The following is a 20,827-nucleotide window of genomic DNA, read 5'->3' as shown; positions in this document are numbered from 1 at the left end:
CAATGTGTTTATAGGCATATATTTGTTTTGTTACCACAAAAGTGCTGGATAGTGAACATCTGATACATTTTTGGGTGGGTGGATCCTGTAATTCTGTTTGGTCTAAAAAAAGAGTAGAAAATAAATAAATGTGTGTCACACAAACACCTATGGTTCCTAATTTCCCCCTTCAATGTTCCCCATAAGGGCTGAATCAAACTCTAAAAAGTAAAGTTTTTTTTTTTTTTATACAAAATCCTTGACTATAGTCATTGAATTGGTATCAAAACATACTTCCCAATCCCACTCTTTCCATTCTTCTCTAGCTTGCTTCCAATCCTGGATTTCAGACGCCACCTATGGTACGATTCATTCAGTTTTACGTTGCCTCATGTCAAGAACCACCACTGATCACGCCTCCACCAAATAAGCCTTTCTTACACCCAAGCCAGCCTCACTAACAATTACAAATTTTAAATTGGATTTGATCAAAGCCTTGTAGCTTGCTATAAGTAACAATATCAATAGTATATTGTAAATAAAGAAATAAAGAAATACAACATTTAGCAAGGCACTATAAGATTACCATTTATTTTCAAAATCTCTTCCTTTTTACAAAACTATACATTTAGAAGGTGAGCCACTAGTGATTCACGAGACACTAAAAATAGAAGGCCTTTTGAACCAACTCAGAAGGTGACATCCAGGATTCATCATTGCAGACCTTGCAAGAAATGTCTTCAGCTGTTTTGCGTCAGCTGCTGCAGGATAACGGCACAGAGACTGATGAGTTGCAAGTACTCATCAGCACCGTCGGCCAAGCATTTGTCAACTTCCTGAAAACAAAAATAACAGTTTTGATAAATCATACCTCAGCAACCCAAAACGCATCATTAGTCAGGATACCCCTATCACCAGTGTAAAGAAGACCGTTTAACAACTTCCCAGCAGTACAAACATGCATACAGTACATTTCATTATCTCTGATTTCAAGACAATATCTGAGTCTAATGTATGTGTGCGTCTTTTATTTCTACACTGTAATCCGTTAGAGAAGCATCTTAGGAGAACTTGTCCTAAAACAAGAACCAACTTGCTGTAATGCATGTGTGTTAGAAGTATAAGAGGATTTGATCATTTGACTACTCTTGGCCAATAGGCGGCACATGATTTTCAAGGGACCCCGAAGAAGTAAAGTACACTGCGTCCTTATCAGTCATGTACAGATCATAGCATGTGTCAATTATTGTGCAGCCTCTGAATGTTGGTCTACAGCTGCACAAAGGAGTAACAGTTTCTTTGTAAACAGTTAATCGCTAGACAGCAAAACTATTTGTCTAGCAATTCATTAGTCACCAGGGCTTCAATGGGATGAGAACAAAGCCAGCAAGGAGCCAGCCCAATGCTCTGAAATAAGTTGTCGTTGTACTTAAGTCAAGCCAGTCTGGTACCTCTACAGAACCGGACTAGTTCATATAAAGAGAATGGCTCTCTTCAGAGTGATAGCGGATAGGAAGGGCTACTGTCAGAAGACCCGAGACAAACAGTAGGAGACAGAACTCTGGTATGAAATTAGCCCAGTGCGAGATCACTTTCAGAATATTTAAATCAGTAGGGTGTGTCACAGAGGCTATGAAGAGGTCAAACACGTGGCCATCTGACCCATAAACAAGTAGCTAGGCATGGAGCAGAAAAACCCAGATGACTTGGATGTACGTTACCATGAGTTAATTTCTTGCTATAGTGTCTCACATTAAGACTAACAAGGGGTCAAACAAATGATGATAGGGTGGAAAAGTATTTGTCCTTGAAAATGAACATTTAGAATCCAGTAGAGTGACCCTGGATGTCCTTCATTGCTAAGTAGCATTCTAAATATGAGAAATAACATGATTAAGATGGTAGTCCAGTGCAGTGCATGAATACTTTAAACGTTATAAGGTTCGTTTGAGAGCAAAGTAAACCATAACATGAAAGGTTAGAAGACTCAACAGGGTTCCCGGATAGGCACTTTGTAACACTAGTAAACATGTACGGCCGTAAAGTAGATTTGCCCTAATTTCAATCAGAGTAACGCAGCTCTCGACACACACTTTATTTGCGTTGCAGATTTTCATACCACTTTTGAGTGTCTTGAAGGGAGTCTGTCAATGCTCAAAGAGACTATACAAAGTATGCAAAACAAAGGGCAAATAACCAGCAGGAAATATATTTTGAAGTCTTACAGCAAGTTTTTCTGTTACCGCCGATTTTTGCTTGTCAGTCAAAACTTCATGTTCAATGATGACGTCATGGATTTGGTTGACTAGTTGTGTAGCTGCATGTCCTTCGTTTATCAGATTCTGCAAGAGTTGCAAAAAGACAAAGTTATCATGAACTCCAGGGATTGCTAATGCGGACATTTTATATTTGGGGCATGGAATGCAGGACCTAAAAATCTAAATTAACAACGGTTAGAAATGGGGTTTTTGGTTGGCAGTCAGGTTGCCCTCTGTCCAAGCAAGAACCCTCACTCTAGTCAGGGTAAGTCACACACAATCCAAAATCAGCCTGTGCCCACCCTCTGGTAGCTTGGCACGAGCAGTCAGGCTTAACTTAGAAGGCATGTGTAAAGCATTTGTGCAATAAATCATACAATACCATAACATAACACCACAAAAATACACCACACAGTGTTTAGAAAAATATATAATATTTATCTGGGTATTTGCAGGTCAAAACGATCAAAGATGCAATATGAATTTGTAAAGATAACACTGAAAGTGATATAAAGTGTCTTAAGTCTTTAAAAAAGCAAACAAAGTCTCTTTCCGCACAAAGTACCTGGTTTCTGGTGGGAAATCTCCGCAGAGGGCCGCAGAAGAGGAGATGCGTGGGAAAATGGTGTGTGCGTCGGTTACGCCCCTTCACACACGGACTTGCGTCGTTATTTTTCACGCGGGGAGACGTGCGTCGTTCTACAGGAGGAAAAATGGTGTGTGCGTCGGTTGCGCCCCTTCACACACGGACTTGCGTCGTTATTTTTCACTCGGGGGAAGACGTGCGTCATTTTCCGGCACGCGGACCGTCTCCTATGGTTCGCAGGGATTACCAGATGTCCCGGGTCTGTGTGTGGATTCTCCTGCTTGTTTTCCGTCTGCGCGTCGTTCTGCGGGGCTGTGCGTCGAAATTTCGCTCTCACGGCAGGCGTCACGTCGATTTCTCCTTGGAAGTCAGGCGGCGTTGTCCTTGCGAGGCCGTGCGTCGAAGTTCCGGTCGTCCCGAAGGCGTCGCGTCGATCAGCGTACATGTGCGGCGTTTTTTCTCGCCGCAGAACAAGCTGTGCGTCGAAAATTTTGGCGCACAAAGCGTCCAAGCGAAAGAGAGAAGTCTTTTTGGTCCTGAGACTTCAGGGAACAGGAGGCAAGCTCTATCCAAGCCCTTGGAGAGCACTCTTACAGCCAGACAAGAGTTCAGCCAGGCAGCAGGCCAACAGCAAGGCAGCAGTCCTTTGTAGAAAAGCAGACAGGTGAGTCCTTTGAGCAGCCAGGCAGTTCTTCTTGGCAGGATGTAGTTTCTGGTTCAGGTTTCTTCTCCAGCAAGTGTCTGATGAGGTAGGGCAGAGGCCCTGTTTTATACTAAGTTGTGCCTTTGAAGTGGGGGTGACTTCAAAGAGTGTCTAAGAAATGCACCAAGCCCCCTTTCAGTTCAATCCTGTCTGCCAGAGTCCCAGTAGGGGGTGTGGCAGTCCTTTGTGTGAGGGCAGGCCCTCCACCCTCCCAGCCCAGGAAGACCCATTTAAAATGCAGATGTATGCAAGTGAGGCTGAGTACCCTGTGTTTGGGGTGTGTCTGAGTGAATGCACAAGGAGCTGTCAACTAAACCTAGCCAGACGTGGATTGAAGGGCACAGAAAGATTTAAGTGGAAAGAAATGCTCACTTTCTAAAAGTGGCGTTTCTAGAATAGTAATATTAAATCCGACTTCACCAGTCAGCAGGATTTTGTATTACCATTCTGGCCAAACTAAATATGACCTTCCTGCTCCTTTCAGATCAGCAGCTGGCACTTCAACAATGTATGAGGGCAGCCCCAATGTTAGTCTATGAAGGGAGCAGGCCTCACAGTAGTGTAAAAACGAATTTAGGAGTTTTACACTACCAGGACATATAACTACACAGGTACATGTCCTGCCTTTTACCCACACAGCACCCTGCTCTAGGGGTTACCTAGGGCATACATTAGGGGTGACTTATATGTAGAAAAAGGGGAGTTCTAGGCTTGGCAAGTACTTTTAAATGCCAAGTCGAAGTGCCAGTGAAACTGCACACACAGGCCTTGCAATGGCAGGCCTGAGACAAAGTTAAGGGGCTACTGAAGTGGGTGGCACAACCAGTGCTGCAGGCCCACTAGTAGCATTTAATCTACATGCCCTAGGCACATGTAGTGCACACTACTAGGGACTTACAAGTAAATTAAATAGCCAATCATGGATAAACCAATCAATAGTACAACTTACACAGAGAGCATATGCACTTTAGCACTGGTTAGCAGTGGTAAAGTGCCCAGAGGCAAAAAGCCAACAACAACAGGTCAGAAAAAAATAGGAGGAAGGAGGCAAAAAGTTTGGGGATGACCCTGTCAAAAAGCCAGGTACAACAACAACCAAATACCAGTACAATATTTCTATGGAAACTAAAGGAGCCAGGTTATTATGCAATAAACACAGTCCTCGGGTGGGTTTTTGGGGTTGGGGACAGACAGGCAAAGGGAGAACAAGGGAAAGAAGATCCTGTTGTGTCGCAGGTTCTTACAACAGCCAGATCAGGCAAAATACCAGACGACATATCTTTGGTTAGTAGACTTATTAATAAAGGGTGACTGTTAAGCTGGTGACCAGAGTCTTGAGGTGGGTTCCATGTACGCACAAACTTTCTCAGAGTGGCAAAAAATGTTTGAAGCAAGTGGATGAGTAACGTTCATATAAGCAGGAATGTGCATCTGCCCCTCCTCTTCTGATGTTCTGCCTGCTGAACAGAAGAGTTTGTGTCGGTGAGTAGAGCAAAACTTCCAGGTCACAGAATGTGTCTATATGGGCATCTTCTAAATCAGTAGCACAAGTCCCATGTTCAAAGCACAGAACCCTTCCTTGAAGGCATCATGGAACACCCGCTCCGAATCAGAACAGTCTGGCGGTGGCTAGGGAATAGGAGGACTGATCATGTTGTTGGCCCTGTCCTCTGCCACCTCTATGTTCCCTGGTGCTCTGAAAGAACAGGGTGGGCTGCTGAGGTGGCTGCCTATGGTGATAAGCCAGGCCCCGTAGTCACACCTGAATTTCTGGTTTAGCTGGTGGAACTGGCTAATAGGAGTTAGAAAGCCCCGGAGTAATCTGTCACACAGTTATCTCTGAATTGCACCAGGGACTACTGTGCCTCATATCCAAAGAAAAGAGACATCAAAAGACATGTCCCTGGAGATGCCCATGGTACACATCCAAGCATGGTAATGCATAATCATGCAATGGCTACTCAGTATTGTCCTGTCTTTCTGCAAGGTGTACTTTGCTTCATCCTATCCACAGAGGACGATCTGAGAAAAAAAATTCTTAGGGAGAGTGGGCAAGAACTCGCTAGGTGGGTCGCAGAGGGCGTGGGTGCATCAGTCTAGTAGCTTCATTCAAATACCATAAAGTTAAACTGATGGACAACACCCTCCTGCCAAGCACATCAATACATTTATTTTCTTTATCAGGTGGACAGTGGGAATGGCATGCTGCCTTTGAGTGATGACTGCACAAAAGTGGTCAGCGAGATGGACTCCCTCCTGTTTGCGCAAAGACTACTCCCTGGACTTCATCTTAGACTGACTAGAGGACTGGGACCTGGATTGCGATCAAGGCTGCGATATGGATCAGGAACATCTGACCTTTTTATTCGAAGCAACTTAAAGTTTTGCCTCTCGCTCTCCAATGGCCTTTGGATGCATCAGGAAATACTAGGGGCTTGACTTTGAATCATGCTTGTAAAGGCATCATATTGGTCAGTGCCCAACATCGGGGCACAGGGGTGGTGCCTATATATGGTTCTGCTCCACCATGTCCAGATGGAGGCCATGATCTTCAAGGGATCCGATGCCCCACTTTTCAGAGGTGAAAACAATTGCTGGAAAGTTTCTGGATCCAGTCTGGCACCTGGGGGAATATGCTTTAAGAAGTATCCTTCAGAATGGACTTTTCATCAACAGTATCAATAGACTCCTCTGCTAAGGATAGAAGTGAAATGACATGTGCCTACCCCTCATTACGATGCAATGTTCCACCTTAATCTTTGAGATGGGATAGTTGTTGCTTTCCACCAAGGGTGGGAGTTTATTTTGGGTGGAGGCCTCACCAATAAAGCAGAGCATTGTGTTCTGCTGATATGCAACACAAAACCAACACGAAGTCCCCAGTCAGCTCATACAGGATATGTTATTGGGTGAACGTGCAGATAGTCTGAATGTTCAAGGCAAAGACAGAACGCCAAAGCTCGCCACATACTATAGGAACTTTCAATCTTAAAATCATGCTCAGAATTTCTGCAATGTTTCACAACATGTACTCATTGCTATTTACCTGTAAATATAGTTTTGCAGCTTGAAACACATATTCACATGCAACCCTTCCTGCCTCTCCTCAGCATGAGGTTTGTGGAGAGAAAAAAAAAATCTAAAATGGTAGACATGTACATGAGCGTTGTGGGAATACTGTCGACATCATAGGTACTCCTCCCATGTCAACCCCAAACTCAAACTCAAAAAACTTTATTACTACTAATCATGTGCTATTGATACGATTTGTGGATCTTTGGCCATTGTGCTCAAATTATGGATGGCCGTATTATACCTTGCAACAACATTTACATTATGAGCATCACATATGAAAATGGCACCCTCAAGTTTATCTTCCATGAGCACCTCCAATTTTCCAGTATAGTTATTTAACTTTTGTCACTGCACAGGACTAACACCACCCGTATTGGAATTATATTATCAGCATCCAAGTACACCACCAATTTTTTCATTGAATGACATTGCTATTTAATCCTCAGCCCTCTTACATAGGAAGACTTACATTTGTGGATCAAGTTTGACCCCTGTTCTGCTGATCAGCCCTTAGTGAAAAGTAGGAACTCTCATCACTTAGAATTTCAGATTCCTGGACCAACGTTTTGCAGGCAATACATTTAAACCAAATTTTAGTTCCATTTTGCAGATATTCCAGTCTCTTGCTTACCAGTCTTAGTTAGGACCAATGTGTGAATTCCAATTAGTATTAAACTATCCTTTTCCAAGAAGTTTCAGTCTAAACGTAAATTTTACTCTGTAGCCTTATGCCCTTGCAAATACATTGCAGCCCGCAGAAATGTATAGTTCTCTGCAGCACACATCCTTCCCTGAGGTCTAGTCCAGTTCATCTGCTGGCAACCGAACGAACTGCCTGCATCTTTTCATCCCGTTATTTATTTAGCTTCAGATGACCTGGCATTTGCAAGACTGCCAAGGTAGAAACCCACATCAAATTCAAGTGGTTTACACCAAATACCGTCTGCACAAACCTTAAAGCAATTAGAAACTATCCATGTCCCATGAGTCAAAATCTTGTATTGCTGGCAGATGTGGAAATATAAAGAGGTAGGGCAGCCAACATTCTTTCTTCTAGAACAACTAATGTCTCAAACATACTTGGGTACATTTTCCTAACATTGGAAGCTCTTCCCTTTTTTTAGGCCTATTTTAACTTAACTGCCCCATCTACTCTGCTCTACAATCTATCACATATATTCTTTGAAAAGTAAAAAAGCAAATATGAGCTAGCTTTACACAATGTCCCAAAATCCTTTTCCTGAACATTTGGTGTCCCATTACAGAGTTTTAAAAAATTCAAATGGGATAGGTTTTTGTGAACTCCTTGGCACCAATATGCTGGCCAGTTTGCCTTGTGATCTTTTTATTTGCTCCTTTCTGTTATCAATAAATGACCTGGGCAGGCCTCTCCAACATTATTTGACAAGTAGCTCATTAGCCACAGAGTATTTCCCCAGAGGATTTAAAATCTGCTGTTAGTTCAACTGTTATAAAAACAAAAAAAAACAACAACAAAAACAACCCCTAAACAGCTTTGACCTGTCCAACACAAGGTCCTCGATTTTTTCTGGAGTCAAATAATTCTAGACCCTTTCAATCTGGATTCCAGCATGAATGAAAAGCAAGTCCATGGTTATCTTGGTTCTGGCTGACCATAAGATAATAGTTGATAACAGTGATGGAGGAACTTTGATATTACAGATGTGTCAGTGATGTTTAACGCATGAGCTGATATGCCATCTGAATTTGGTATCTTGAGACTGGGCTTTACTAGATACAGTCTCCCCTGGAGACTTGATCTCAGTCTCTACAACAAGCCACTTTGAGCCATAAGCAAAGTCTGTTTGCTAGAATGTTCAGCACAGCTTTGCATGTCTACCCTGACTGATCTGCATCCGTGTCCATTGACTCACATCCTCCCTGCCAATAAGGGTGAAGGTTTATATACATGCTGGTAATGCACACAGTCACTAACCTCAAAAGGCAAGCTACACCACATCCAACTACCTAATACCAGTCTATGATAATATTTGTGGTGAATGCCCATGTTAGACCTGACAGGCTGAGGTAGTGTTTCCCCAGACTCTTTTGCTTTTTCCTGTAGGTTTTGCCGATTCTCTCTTATTGGCCTTAAGGCACTTCCCCATTCTATGCCCAGTGTGAAAGTGCGCGTGCCTTTCTTACATATGTTAGGAAGTGGCGGTTATCTTGTGTGCGCACTTGCACCTATGGTGTTCTTAAACATGTGTCCAGTCTGCCAATTCAGGCTTGTGTGTGCACAAGCGCACATATGCCCAGGTAGTGAAGAAAACCCATGCTTGTCTTCCCTACCTATTAGAGATGCTCGGCCCATAGGTTAACATGGAGGAAATTCACAATTACTCCTAGCTGCAATAGTGGATTGCAGCAGAGCAGCCTCGTAATGTTTCCTATCATTGGATTTGTCCTGACAAACCTCTTCCTTTTGTAGAGGTGGTTTTGTCAATAACTTAGAAATGTCACTTTTAGAAAGTGGTCATTTCTATGCTCTAAAATGCTTTTGTGTGCCTTCTAAATTCAACTCTAATCCACAATGGAGGCTGGGGAAGCTCTTCTGTGCATTCCCCAGAAACAGCTATAAACCTTAAGCACACAACTGGTACAAAAGATCGCTACCATTTGAGGGCCTGGCTGGATAGATTGGAGGGAGAGGTTTTGACTTTTGGCCTCCTGGAGCCAGATCATGGCCCCACTAAAGATTAAGATCTGCATTCCATAGCCCGATGGCAGACAGGATGGAAATTTAGGTGAGACATCTGTGGTTCAAAGGAGGACCCTCTGAACCTCCTCCAACTTCAAAGGCACACTACAGTATAACTACTGGTGCCACACTGCAGCACACAAGAGATACGCTTGTGGGGGATGTAGGACCGGAGACAATGAACTGTGTGGTGTACAGTGCCAAAAAGCAATCAATTGTCCACAAGGAGTATTTACTGCCTTGGGAAGGGACCACATACACTTCATGAATAGCGGCTGGCCTGACCTGACTGCCTGTTGCTATGTGGCACCCGGAGTGTGCTCTCCAAGGACTTGTTGGCTTGTCCCTGTTCTCTGGTGGAGGTCTTAGGTACATCAAAGACCTCCTGCGAGGGACCTGCACCTACCTGTGATACCTGGAGAGCAGTGCCCTCTTACGTGCCAACATCGTTGGCTGGATCCCACCTGGTAGCAGCGGTGTGAGCGTGGAACGAAGAATTGTGCCTGGAGACCGGATTGCCTGGTGCGGAGCCCTAAAGGAACTGCTCCCATTGCAGGAGTGTAGCCCTTCATCATGCGGCCTCGGCACACATAAGCGTCTTGTTGGTGGTGAGCGGATTCACCGGTTGTGGGACCAGCGCATGGCCCCCTTCATCGATCGTGCCGCATTTATTTCATGTGAAACGCCAACTGCATGTTCAATTGCGTGCAGTGTCAGATTCACAGGTTGCGACCCTCAGAGGTGGGGGTATACCCGTAGCAGTGCCGCTTTCTACCTAGTGTGGCACAGCTGAACCTGCGCCCGTTTGTGTAACCAGAGTAGTCAGGTGTGACTCAAGTCACTGCGCACCAGACATTGTGCCTTCTTTCCAAGGAGGTGCTGAACTTGTTGCTTTGTACTGTGTGTGATCGGCATTGTCTGGCACAACTCACGTTATCGCCCACCGGACATTGTGCCTTATTTCTAGGAAGGCTTGGGGGAACAAATTTGTGTTCCGGAGTATCTGAATTGCCTGGGTGTGACTTTGTTCAAAGTGTGTCCTGGGGGTCATCTCCTCCTTCCGAAAGGCTCCCTTGTTTCATCTCTCACTCGTTTGCTCCTTTTTGCTGCCCTCCGAGCGGAGGACCAACTGCCCTCTCCTCACCCGGCCCTAAGGACTACTTGTTGCCAGGTTGTACTGATGGAACGGGCCTGAGTGGTAAGAGTAAATGAGTGGGCTACAGAATGTTTCTGAGAGTGATCGGAAACAGGTCCCAAGACGTGGTGAACTCCCCTCCCACCCCTTTGGCCTCCCAGAACTAGGCAGGTGCCTGGTGGCACAGTAGGGACCTTTGATTGAACTTCCCGAGGGGGACCAAACCTCCATTTGTCAAGACTGCTGCCTGAAACCGCCTATTATCTATCCTCTCACCTTAGTCCCCAAGACCCTTAATAAGTGTGACTCCAGCAAGGATCATCTTGGTGCTCGGGAGGGGAAAGGTTTCCTTCAAGTTGGCTGAAGGATGGAGGAGGGTTTGAGCCATAGGGTCTGCGCATACAATATCTGGTGTCCTGCCGGATATCAGTGCACCTCATTAGGGTGCTGTGTGTGCACATGTGCAAGTGTGTGCCGGAGTGTATCCGTAGCACCGGGCAGCTGTGCTGAGTGAGTGTGTGGGAGTGACTGCCTGTGATTAACACTGCACAGCGGTTTTGCCCTACATGTTGATTCTTGCCAAAAGTATTACATGTAACATTGGATTTACAAGGCTATATGAAAGTGTCATAATAACCTATGTGTACACATTACTGCTTTAGTTGTGAACTGGGGTGCACCTGTGTGGGACTGAATTGCAATAACTGTTCAGGTGTGTCTTGTGCTGACCACGTTTTGCACCACATGAGGGTGCTGGGGGGTAAAGTAAGATCTTTCTCAAAGTGTACATATTAATGTTGTCATTTTAACTCGGTTGGGCCCAGTATTGCTAGTGATATTTCCAAATGTGATTTATGCCCAGAGATGCATGATGTTCATGTTGTGTTAACTAATGTGTGTTGAATACAAGCTTTATTTACATACATCTCGTGTGAAGTCTCTTTTGTGACGCTCAGTGCATTTATTGCGTGAAAGTGCTGTGCCAATGCCTCACACACTGCCTCAGTGATGAGCCAGACTGCTCAGTGCCAGGCTAAGCAAACGTTAGCGCAAGTTATGCCCAGAGTGTTATTACCCACTCCTGATGGGAGGTTCTACCTGGATAGGGCTTCACCACAGCCAACCAGAGCGTGTTGCCTCCGACCCATCAGAACCTGACTTAGAATAATCCTATAGGTTGGGAAAACAAGTTGTGGTCTCCCGCCATGGGAACTTTCACGACCTTCAACAATGGGTAGAAGCCTAAGTACCTTAGGTGATTCTGGCCTTTCTCCCAAAACACTAATTTATGCAGTTTCTAAAAGCCATGTCTGCCACCATCAGGTTCTGAGAAGGTGCTTCCTGTTTCTATTACTGCTGCAAAGGATCATGTTGTCTTTGTTGGATTTATCTGGGGCTACCACCTAATGTCTTGCTCAGGATACAACACAAACACACATCTGTAGACCGGGTCCTATTAGAAATAAAGTAATTTGATCATGCAACATCTACATTACTGTCTTTAAACCAGCTTCCAATAAAAAAAAAATATATACTGCTTTTAAATATCAGTGTAATGCATGGTCCTTCACAACCAAGGCTGAGAAAGTTTCCTTCACACAACACTTCTAAATTCTTACGGGAAAGGCCCAGCTTCTTTTACAACAGGTTTGAGGGTGGATCTTTCTACCCTTTAACACTCTCCTTTCCAGTATCAGAAGAACAAAATATTCTGACATTTCATAAGCAGATAAGGATCTGGAGACCAATTTGGAATAATATCCTTCCGGCGCACCCTACCCCATTAGCTTATGCTGTACATGAGGTGCAACCTCATTGCAAGCCAGGCTGACCTTGCTTGCAATGAGCTTATCATGTATGACAGGTTGATCCTTGCTTGGTCCAGATAACGCGTAACAATCCAGTCATTACAGAACGTACACAATGTTTATTAGGAATTCCAGTTTGGTCTATGTTATATGAACCGGACTGGGGAACCTATGCACAGTGCTTATGATCTATGTTGCTGTTGGACTACGATATATGTATTTACAATTTAAGAAGTATATTTTTATACAATCATGTGTGGTGTCTTTTTGTGCTGTATGTATTGTGTCACTGGAGTGTGTGTGTGTTACGCAAACGCTTTACGCGTGACCTCTGGAGATAGGCCTGACTGCTCTGTGCCAAGTTACCAGGGGGTGAGCAGAGTTCATCTCTGGTGTGTAACTGACTCACTCTGACTAGAGTGGTGGGTTCTGCCTGACTGAGTTGCATACCCTAGCCAACCAGAAACCCCATTTCTAACATGAACATTGCAAAACAGATGGGTTAAGCTAAGCAGATTCATGCAACCGTCATATTCCACAATAAGTAAGCACAAATATAGTGTGACTGATATGGTAACCAGCTCAGTCTTTACTGCAAGCTTTATTTCTGCTCCTGGCTGATACTATGCAGAAACTCTGGAAGCAGGTACAAAATTAACAACTGCAAGCTACTACAGACTTCAGTTGTTAATGCTGGGCTACAACACTCACTTTTATTCCCAGCCACCCGAGCTCTTTTGATGATGCCTGCTTGCTATCAAGAGAATGATATCTGCTATTATTCAAAGGGACAAACAAAAAGTGATGCATGAATTAATCTCAGCCTCTGGTTATTACTCAGGGGTGAATTCCAGTCCATCGTTCTTTGCCTGCTTTGCCACTTCATTCAGAGACAAGCTATATGGAAATTATTCTTGGCCCTGCTACAATATGAAAAAACATCGTAAACTGCCAAACTAGGTGCCCTCTAGATAAAAACACAACCAACCAGAGACTCATTTGTTCTGTTTGGGCACTGGCACGGGGCATCATTAGGGGCAGCAATAACAGAGCTCTTTAGCACTGTACAGGACTGAGTCAATCACACAAGACTATATGTTTACACTGAAATCAGAGCATTAACATTTGCATCAAGGAGGCCAGGAGCACAAAAGGGATAATGTACGGTGCAAGAAAACAAAATGTCAGTTTCCCACTGGATTGCATCTTACTCCATGAGCAATTATATGAGATAGAAGGGGGTAGACTTCAGGAAAAAGATAGAGAGAAGGAAGCCACAACATGGAGGAGGACTGGCAAGGAAATATTTCTGGACTGCAGCCAACCTATCATGTCATATTGGCCCTCCACTTTTTACCCTGACAATGATGTCATTCTTCCTCGAAGAAGTAGGGGAACAGAGGCATAAAAACATTTGGAATGTATACGGCAGTGAATTTAACACAATGGGCTTCACCACATGAACCAGCAAACAGCAGTGAATATCAGTGTCCTAAACTAGTACTTGCTAATTTGTTATAAAAAGGAACGTTTGTGGGGGTGTAAAGAAAAAGTTCTCAATGTCTTCTAAGCCACAGCCTGTTTTACTTTGCAACCTTCATAGATAAAAACTTGCACAAATAAAGCTCACTGTCCTGCCAACATACACATGGCTTTTTAGGTTCAGAACAGAAACAGCAATGGGCATCCGAGGAACAAGCTTTTTGCACAAGAAAGACAAAATGAGCACAAAACACAAACTTGCCCATCTGCTAACACACTGTTTCAGGTGTACGAGATGTCTGACACGAAGGTTACAGAAAAAAACGGAACTATGAACACCAAAAGAACTAAGCAAGAGTAACTTACCTTTATGCTTAGCTATGGCTCCTTTCTAATTGTTCCACTAGAGGAAAACCACTGTATTGGTATTACAAGAGTGGGTGCTCACTCAGGAAGTTTCATGAAGCTTCATATTTTCAGCCTCTACAAGAAGTGCATTTCTATGTAAGCTTAGCATACTGGTCAACTTTTACGAATATTGACGCTTCCCTAGTCTGCATAACAAATTCACTTCTTCCCCAAGGTCATCCTCTAGTCATTCTTTCTTTCCTCAATCCCACTAACTCCCAAAATCAGATTTGCTCTACATTTGTAGAGGAACACGATAGGCTCACTTCTGAAGAGTCCAGACAATGAAGTGTATTCAAAGCAGTGTTCTAATAAAGGGTCCACCTTGTACCATTCCCGGTGTGTTAATGAAGCTGGAGTTCTCCTGTTCTTTCTGCTAATTGGCAGCTGTGTCCTTTCGGGGTTTCTTTGTGTTTTACGTGTTAGTATGTTTGTTAGACATTTCAAAGAATATTGGTGTTAATAGTAAACGTAAAGAATTTTACCTTCACTACAACTTCCAGCTTTTCAAATGAACCACTATGGCAGGCTGACAGTACTCCATCAATTGTTTTTTTAGGAACAACCTAAAAAATATAACAGAAGTTAATAAACACTGTGCAGTCTATGAACCTCAGCATAGCAGGAACAATCAGAAAGGAATTTTAAATCCAATGCACCTAGGAGTAGCAGCTACCACTGTAGTGTTTTGGTACACCTGTCTATGCCCCTGCAAGTCCTGGCATCAAAGTGGCTGTAGACAGTGCAACCTCCCATTCCTTTCTTTCCTACAGCCTAACAGCAACACATAGCAAATGTTGAGAAGGGTTAGATTAAGGACCAAACCTGTGAGGTATGTGGAGGGAGAGATGGTGTCAAAATGTACAAGATGGCACTTTCACTACCTATGGGACTTTGCAGAACAGACGGTCATGTTTATGGATTTACATAACTTCAGGGTTAAAAAATAATGTACCATTAATAGATGGAAAGTATAGATTCTCATTTAATGGATTCTGGAGATAGAACAGAGAAAGGCCACCCTTTCTGAACTAAGGCACCTGAAGCTTTTGCAATCTTATAATTTTCTGGATGCATATGTCCAATGTCATCTAAGCTTTGTGAAGAAAGACTATGTTCCAATTCCTAATTTGTACCCACTCAAGTGACCTGAATGGAGTAGATCTTGGAAGACTGCCAACCTATTTTTGATCTTCTGTGACATCTTAATCATTCAAACTGGGAGAAGCCAGATAGGTCAAGAAGCAATGATTTTGTAGTGAGCCCAGAAAAGAGTTCCAACTTACAGAAATATAGGAAGCTTGTGATAATGCTACTTTACTCCAGTGCCTTTTAAAAAGTATCCAATGTTGTGATGATAAAATAAAATGTAGTATTCACGGTCTACATCTAGAGGATTAAGTATATCAAGTACATGACATGGTACAACGTTCATATGCACAAAAAGCATTAGGATCTATTTATTATCCAACCAGGTGCTCGTGTTATTGCAGCTTGGCCCTTCTGCTATTGAGGAGACTCCAGGTGGAAGTCTCATACATTCTCAAAACCATCTGCAGCACCTATTCCATCTTCTAGTCAGAATACTCATGCAGGCTGCTTTCACATAACAAATGTCTCACACTTGCAAATCACCACCCTTCGCACAGCAAAGTAGCAGCAACCAAAAGAAGATACATGTTGTTTTTAATACACCACATTCACCCTTATATATTCACTATAAAAAACATTCAACATCGCCATACTCTAAAATACTAACAAAAAACCAAATGATTACACATTTAACAGTATCACATTCAATAAAATTCATACAACAACCATACATGAATACAAGAAATCACACAACATAGAAACTGCGGAGGTTCACTCTCCTTGAAATAAGAGCCATAACGATGGCTTCCTACCTTATCTTAGATACAAATGACAAATATTCAACCGCAGCCCCACAAGGCTCTTAAGCCTTGCAGTCTCAAACAGACCGGGGGCATCATACCTTAGCTAAACAATGTACCTGTCTGGGGGCATCATACCCCAAGCTAAACATCAACACTACACACATAAATGCATGATTACAGAATCCAAACTCCTGCAGTCTTTTAAGACTTACACTGGGTAGTCTGATCTGGGATGTGCCTCTATTGGGACGGAAAATCCCTTGCTTTGTGAATGACATGCATCCTAACCCTAAGTGCCCAATTAGTGCGAGACGGTTGGCACTTTGGGGTCAGGGAATCCTGATAGAGGGGAAGGCTTTAGCCTTTGAAGCTTTGTAAGACATTTCAGTGGAGGCTGACAGCCTGTTCCCTGGTTACACTGACAGCCTGTTCCCTGGTTATGTCATTAGCCTGTGTTGGGTGTTACTCAAAATTGGTCCCACTCCTTTGACGTCTAAACCAACAACAAGCTACCACCTACTAAATTACATCTGTGTCTAGATTTAGAGTACAAAAGGTGTGTGCCCACTACAGAAGTCAACCAAACTCTAATTCTTCTCACCTGTGCATGTCAGTCCATTCAAACTGAGATTCAAATGAAAACTGCACTCTGTAACAACGAGTGACCGGCCACTAATTTACATCAGTGTATGGATTTGGACCACAGAAGGTGGGAGGATAATCCCCACGAGTTATTCAATAACATGGTTCTACTGGAGAGAAGATCACCATGGCCTCTAGCAGCTCGAAACAGGACCAAATGCTATTTATTAAACCAATATTGTTAAACAACATTAGGTTTTAACTTTAAACACAGTATTCTGTGAATAGTGATTGTGGTAATTATTCTATGACCTTACCCCAGTCAAAACATGTTGACGATCTTTAGACATGGCTAATGCCTGAAACTTTAACATTTTACTATATAAGCATATGCAGAAAGTGCAGAATTAATGTTAATATGTGCTATGCCATTTACAAATGTACAACCCAGCGGCTTTCATACCGTAATAAGGTACATGTACTGGCAAATAATTTATATTCTTGTGATTTGACTGAAGAATTATGAATGTGAAGTACGTTTCTGGAATCACCCAAAAATATATTTTGAGAGAAAAATCAACCATTTTTTAATCTATGACTGCTATGCCTGGCCCAAATTACAGAGATTAGTTATATGACAAGACTAAATTTGTTTCAACATGAAAAATAAAAACATTTAGCTGCTGACCAACTTACCCCAGAGATTTCTGTGATAATGTTCTCTGTGATTTCCTTCCCTCCAGTTAGACGAGTTGCACTTTGTAGAAACGTGATCGCTTTCCGGAGGTCTCCTTCTGCCACTTCAACAAGACAAGCCAATCCCTGTAAAAAGTATAACGTGACATCCAAGTCAATTATGGATCATGGCTACCACATCAATATCAGAATCCAGAGCATTAGCATGGGTTTAATGAATGCATTCAGTATAATGCACAGCCACTAAATAACAAGGCATTAATGCCTTCCAGTGCACTTTTTGTGTAATGGATTATACTTTAGTTGATGGCATCGATTAAAAGTAGCAGGCCCTTTAGGATGCTCGTTATAATTCTCCATGGGAGACAAAGAGGGCAGGGTACCAGCACATAGTAGGCTACACAAGCAATGTTTCCAATCTTGCTGCTGTACTTTCTATGGCCAATAACTCGAACATGGAAGATTCTAAGTATCACAGCAACGCACACAGATCCTTGAAATATGTGATCCTGTTTGCTTACATTACAAATAAAATGCTCAAACATACAACTTCTAGTTACCGCCACTTCCTCTCACAAACCATTTTTACAGTTTGGTAAGTACGATTCCGGAATTGATAATAGGTAGGAAAAATAAGGAGATAATAAGATACCTTGTACTGGACCACATTTATTTAGCAGGATGGAGTATTTGACACACAAAACAATCAAATTCACGCAAAGCCAGCAAAACATTTTTTGGCATCCTAGGTATACATAATGAAATGAGAGTGAAACAATGAAGTGCTCTGGTCGAACACCAACAAACTCACAACATTGAAAAAACAAACTTGCTGTTTTTGTGATGCCGTGCCTTCAATTTTCCAAAACAGAAATTGTAAACCTTACATGATTTTCGTAACATTTTTACTATTAAGCTACTTCAACATACTTTTTTTACTCACTGAGCAGCAGACTATTGGCTTAATAAGATCCAGCATAATTCTCCATCCAGTTAACCAGGCACATTTAGGCTCCACCATCTTACAACATGATTACCATCACACAAAATGGTGCTGTTGGGACGGGAAGTCTTCTGCATGCCTCCTTAGAGCGCGCTTCACCTTCCTTATGCTGGTTTCCAGGTAACTTACTTACAAGTTCCTGTATGGGTTCTAGATCTCTCCCTCGGTGAACATGAAAATCATGCTGAGAATTTTCCCGTTTTCATGGACTGAGACCCTAGAGCTTAACTCTGAGGTTGTCACAGTGCACCCCTATTTCACAGAGAGTGGCTACCACCCTCTCTCTCTAAGCTGTGGTAAACTGAAAATGGCGTCAGCAATAAATCTATAGTAAGGGATACCCGTTTCCCTGTACCCTACTAGCCACCCTTCCAATCAAGTCTGTGCAGTCTTCCTTGCCTGTGGTCCTGTTGCCTTTTACTATCTGGGATGTGTGATCGAGAGCCAGTAGGTTCCCTAGTGGAGAACAGTGAGGTGAGCCATTGTGTTTAATGTGAGCTGAATTATTCTGCTTGACATTCCATTTGTCCCATGCCCCTCCCTATTCCTTGGAGAAACCTGGTGGGCTGGGGCAGGCCTCGAGAAATCATGAAAATGTTACTAGACCTGCTGGTCTAGTAACTTGACTAGTCTACTCATCCTAATTGTAATGTACTTGGTCCATACACTGGTGTCAAATTGTATGATCATAGGCAAATATTTTATTTTATGGAGCCACCTTTTTCTTCATGATCACGTTTGAGAGCAGCTTCAAATATATAAGTTGATCATTTCTGTGGTACAAAAAAAACCTTTTTGATTTAATAGACTAAACGTTTGGTCCAAGAATCAAGCCCACATATAGGGTACACATGAACCCCGAATTTCCTCTTAGTTCACGAACAGCATGGTCATCAGGGCGGGACAAGAATACGTATCAGTTCATGTTTAAAACACACACTTTTAATAAATATATTACTAAAGAATGATGTAGCAGTGCGTTGTCATTTACAGACAGCACGTTGGCCATTGAAATGGCTACAATCTTTCCTACTAACATGTAGTTTTACTTATAAAACTATTTAGCACAAACAATGTTTGGAAATTTGGTTTCAGCAAATATTTTTATCATTTGCACATCACTAATTACATTTTTCTGATTTGTTTTCATCCTATAAAAAAAAAACATTTTCACCACACAGAATTATATAAATGTGCCCGTCTAACTACTGAAATATATTTTGAAATGTTTGTACAGTTCACTTATCAGCTATTCAATGCTGTGTTAGAAAAAAACAGCCTGGCATCCTGCACTCATTTCACATGTGTTGGACAGCACGATTTTCACACAGTTCAGTTTACAAAGTCCTCTAACTTCACTGTGAGAGAAAGAAAAGTAAATGTTGCAAGACAAAATGACTTTTGACCTTGGTCTCTGAATGCAGAACAAATGTTACAAGATAAAAAGAAGATTTAAAAGGCATCTTTTTTGTTCGTTCACTTTGTGAGTGAACAAAACACCTGTTATTTATCAGCTCGCCAGAACGGTGTGAGTAGGCTCTAAAAATAGCTCGTCCTGATGAAATTTTACTTGTGGGCAAGCATGCTTCTTGAGGCCTGTGGGGGAGAATACCTGCTCTTATCTGTGTTTAGCAGCAGGAACTCTGCTGGGGGGGCAGGAGTGGTAAGTTGGTGATGCTCCTAGTCTGGAGTTAATTAAAATTCCTCTCTGGGGAATAGGCCGGGCTGGCACCTAGAGCCTGTCACGAAGGACAATAACTCCTGCTTTGCATGCCTTGTACTCGCAGTAAGCATGACGCACGTGCTTCACGACTGGAGAGGCACCCAGGATTCAAAAGTAGCAGACCCTACGACAGGATCAGCCTAACGATCAGAGATGATTAAAGTCTGGTCTGAGCGGTCAGTTGTTGTTCAAGGCTGGTCTTCTGTTGTAACAAGCATCTACGGAAGCCAGCGGAGGCCCACGGTGTAAGGGCAAGGGAAGCTTGCTCACCGTGTCTGAACTTGAGAGTTTTTTCTGTGAAGGATGGATTCTGCTGTGAATCAATTTGCCAGTCTGTCGAGGAGCAAGGGTATTGGTCAGCAGGCTGAATGCAGAGAAGCAACTGTCATGTGACGCTTGTTTAGCATCTGCTTAGAACACAAGAAAATTGCAGACAGCTGCTAAAGATAAAGATGCTTGCAGCACATCAACAGAGGGAGACGGGGAAGTTTGATCCCAGTCCTTGAAGGTGAGATCACTTTGCCCAGACCCCTCCACTGCGCTGTGGGAGCCTGTGGGATACTTCAAGCTACAATCTGTAGTTGGTGAAGAGTGCCCTGTAGTACAGGCTCCCACCTTTCTTTTAGTGACATCAGGCATATCAGGGTGTACTGACACGCTAGTCAGCCACTACCCTCCTGAAGCTAAGGTGTGGCTACTGGACTAGTGGGACTCCAGTAAACTGTGCCAAGACATCACGCACCAGTGATCAGATACCTGATGCCACTACAGC

General features: G+C 43.0%; 1 protein-coding gene across 1 annotated transcript in view; it reads right to left on the bottom strand.

Moving 5' to 3' along the window:
• Positions 1 to 541: 541 nt before the first annotated feature.
• Positions 542 to 20,827, bottom strand: part of RFC4 (replication factor C subunit 4) — an 86,015-nt gene continuing 65,729 nt past the window's right edge. The window contains exons 8-11 of the mRNA XM_069213113.1: positions 17,330 to 17,455; positions 14,642 to 14,722; positions 2,205 to 2,321; positions 542 to 815 (exon numbers count right to left, since the gene is read on the bottom strand). Coding sequence (XP_069069214.1) covers positions 720 to 815; positions 2,205 to 2,321; positions 14,642 to 14,722; positions 17,330 to 17,455 — 420 coding nt within the window. The 3' untranslated portion in view covers positions 542 to 719. The remainder of the gene's footprint in view (positions 816 to 2,204; positions 2,322 to 14,641; positions 14,723 to 17,329; positions 17,456 to 20,827) is intronic.

This window comes from Pleurodeles waltl, chromosome 11 (assembly GCF_031143425.1).
Source record: "Pleurodeles waltl isolate 20211129_DDA chromosome 11, aPleWal1.hap1.20221129, whole genome shotgun sequence".
Lineage (NCBI taxonomy): Eukaryota > Metazoa > Chordata > Amphibia > Caudata > Salamandridae > Pleurodeles > Pleurodeles waltl.
The sequence above is the reverse complement of the archived record's forward strand: the minus strand, read 5'-3'. Positions and strand labels throughout refer to the sequence as shown.